The 2,738-nt window shown below is 31.4% G+C and overlaps 1 protein-coding gene across 1 annotated transcript; it reads left to right on the forward strand.

The window, feature by feature from the left end:
* The first annotated feature begins 373 nt into the window (after positions 1-373).
* Positions 374-2,339, forward strand: LOC124890971 (FK506-binding protein 5-like). Its single transcript, XM_047402813.1, has 3 exons — positions 374-722; positions 798-1,054; positions 2,313-2,339. Exons 1-3 carry the CDS (start codon positions 374-376, stop codon positions 2,337-2,339), a joined length of 633 nt encoding a protein of 210 aa, XP_047258769.1.
* Positions 2,340-2,738: the final 399 nt, after the last annotated feature.

A 2,738-nucleotide genomic window follows, 5' to 3' on the forward strand; every position in this document is an offset into this window, starting at 1 on the left:
TCGGGCTAATATTAATCTATTTGAAAAAGAAGATTGATTTGACCAAGAAGAAAGAAGCATTTGTAAGCTTATTGATTTATTATAGACTCTTACCTATTTATGTAATAATAGATATAGTCTGTAGATTTACTTATGATTTTATTGATTACAGGTTTAGATATATGAGGATTTTCCTTATCTGGGAAGGTACACTGGTAAGTCGTTAGATTCTCCTTGGCCCATTCCTCGTCTTCTTAGATGGCACACATCGAAGTGTGACAACATAAAACAACACAAAGGTAAAATTATACTTAGTATAATATGATAAGGATATTATTATATTAGTGAATATTGTGTAATTTATATTTAGTTTTATAGATTATGCACCCGTGAGATGGAGCAGCGATACATGAAAACATTTAAGCCATACACTGATGAAGTAAAGGATACGTCTATCGATGCCTTAAAGGCACAGCTAAAAGGCGTGACTGTCTTGACTTCATTAGTAGAGGTCACGAAAGAAGACAAAGATTTAGGTGGTAATAATAATGTTCCAAGTCCAGCACGTGCTTTTGATCATGTTATTTTAAATGGACTCAAAACTACACCCGATTCTCCTAATGATGATGACCTGCGTGAGCGTGTTGCTGTGCTCGTGAAAAGTATTCTAGCTATTGCTTCTTTTTATAGAGATGAGAGGTTGAAGAGAATCGAGAAGAACAAGAAGAAGCATCAAGATGAAGGTAAACTAACGTATTTTTTGTTCTTCCAATTTAATTTTCTTGCATAATTTTTGTAATCCTTTTAAAATAATGCAGTGCACCTCGACAGTCCCCCTCATAGCCGACATCAAGTAAACCGTGAAGAACTTGCAGTTGTAGTGATTGACATTGCTGTTGAAAATGAAAAAGCTGAAGAAGAGAAGAAAGAAGAAGAAACGGAAGAGGAGAAGGCAACAAATGAAGAAGATGTAAAAGAAGAAAAAGAAGAAGAAGAAAAAAAAGATAAGGAGAGGACAGCTGAAAAAGAAGCAGAAAATGAGGAGAAAACAAAAGAAGAGAAAAATAAGAACACAGTTGATGAAAAAGGAGTGGCTGAAAGGAGGACAAAAATATTGAAGAAGAGAAGAAGAAGAAGAAGAAGAAGAAGAAGAAGAAGAAGAAATAAAATGAGAAGTAAGAAGTAGAAGAAGAGGAGAAAATGAATGAAGAAAATGAAGTGGATGTGATGGGCATTGTTAAGGAACTCAATGATAATAATATGAAGTTCGGTGGTTTGGAACAAATAATTTTCTTAATGATTTGTTGTTTTTAATGATTTTTTTATGGATAATTGAATTACAAATATTTGGCTTGTCAATGATGACATTTACTAGTGAAATTATGTTCAGTTATTCCATTGTCTTGTTAGATTAAATAGTTGATTGTGTTACCAGTTCTGCTATTGTTCTAATTTATAGAGGTCGATGACAAATATTATAGAAGTTGTTCTCTATAATTTTTAGACTGAACACATGATCTATTGAATAAATCATATATTTACAATGATGACAAACAACTTTACTATTATATGTTGCATTATGTCACAAATTTAGTAACTATCATGGTTTATAAAGGTCCATAGATTGTGCTTAGTGTAAATCATAGATGCAAAGCCTTGTCAATAATATACCAATTGGTTTATTTCCCTCAGTAGAATATTAGAAAAAAATGAATAATTAATTAATAAAATAATAAATATGTATTTGAATTTTATGCAATCAAATGAGCTTAAACAAGTCAGGTAATCGTATTAGAGTCCACGTAAATTGTAGAAGGTGATCCAATATGTGTGAGGATGGATAGTGGTTGTACAACCAACATCCTCAGGGTAATGTTTACCCAAAGCACAAGTATGTTGTGGGGATTCATTTGTTCAACCACAACTCATCATTTTTTCAACCACAAGTCATCACTTCACACATCTTTGATCACCACCTTCAATTTACGTAGACTCTCATACGATCACATGACTTTTTTAGGCTCATTTAATTGCATAAAATCCAAGTTTTTTTTTAATTATTTTATTAATTAAATAATCCTTTTCAAACTATGTGCCAGTCATGGTCTATAAATAAATATCTTCGTTAAGTTATTTAATTGTGGAAGTAGTTCCCAGTCTATTCTAGATTATATCATGTCGAGTAAATAACTAAGCGTAGTTTAGCATAAACTTCATACTACTTCATTAATAAATGCACTAGATGAGGATACATATTCATAGACCATGACTATAAAATATTTTGAAAAGGATTATTTAATTAATATAATAATATATCATTGGATTTTATGCAGTTGCATGAGCCTGAACAAGTCATGTGATCGTATGAAAGTCCACGTAAATTGAAAATGGTGATCAAAGATATGTGATGTGATTACTTGTGGTGATCAAACATCCTTAGGGCAATGCTTACCAAAGCACAAGTATGTTGTGAGGAATTCATTTGTTCATCCACTACCCATCCGCACACATCTTTGATCAACTTCTTCAATTTACGTGGACTCTTATAAGATCACATGACTTGTTCAAGCTCCTTTAATTGCATAAAATCTAATTATTTATTATTTTATTAATTCATTATTATTTTTTCCAAATATTCTACTAAGAGCAATAAACCAATGCGGTATATTATTGACAAGACTTTAAGTCTATGATTTACAATGGACACAATCTATGGCCCTCAAATCACTTTCACTTATTTAATTATTTATATCTTTGAC

The sequence above is a fragment of the Capsicum annuum genome, unplaced genomic scaffold (assembly GCF_002878395.1).
Source record: "Capsicum annuum cultivar UCD-10X-F1 unplaced genomic scaffold, UCD10Xv1.1 ctg2808, whole genome shotgun sequence".
NCBI classification, from domain to species: Eukaryota; Viridiplantae; Streptophyta; class Magnoliopsida; order Solanales; family Solanaceae; genus Capsicum; species Capsicum annuum.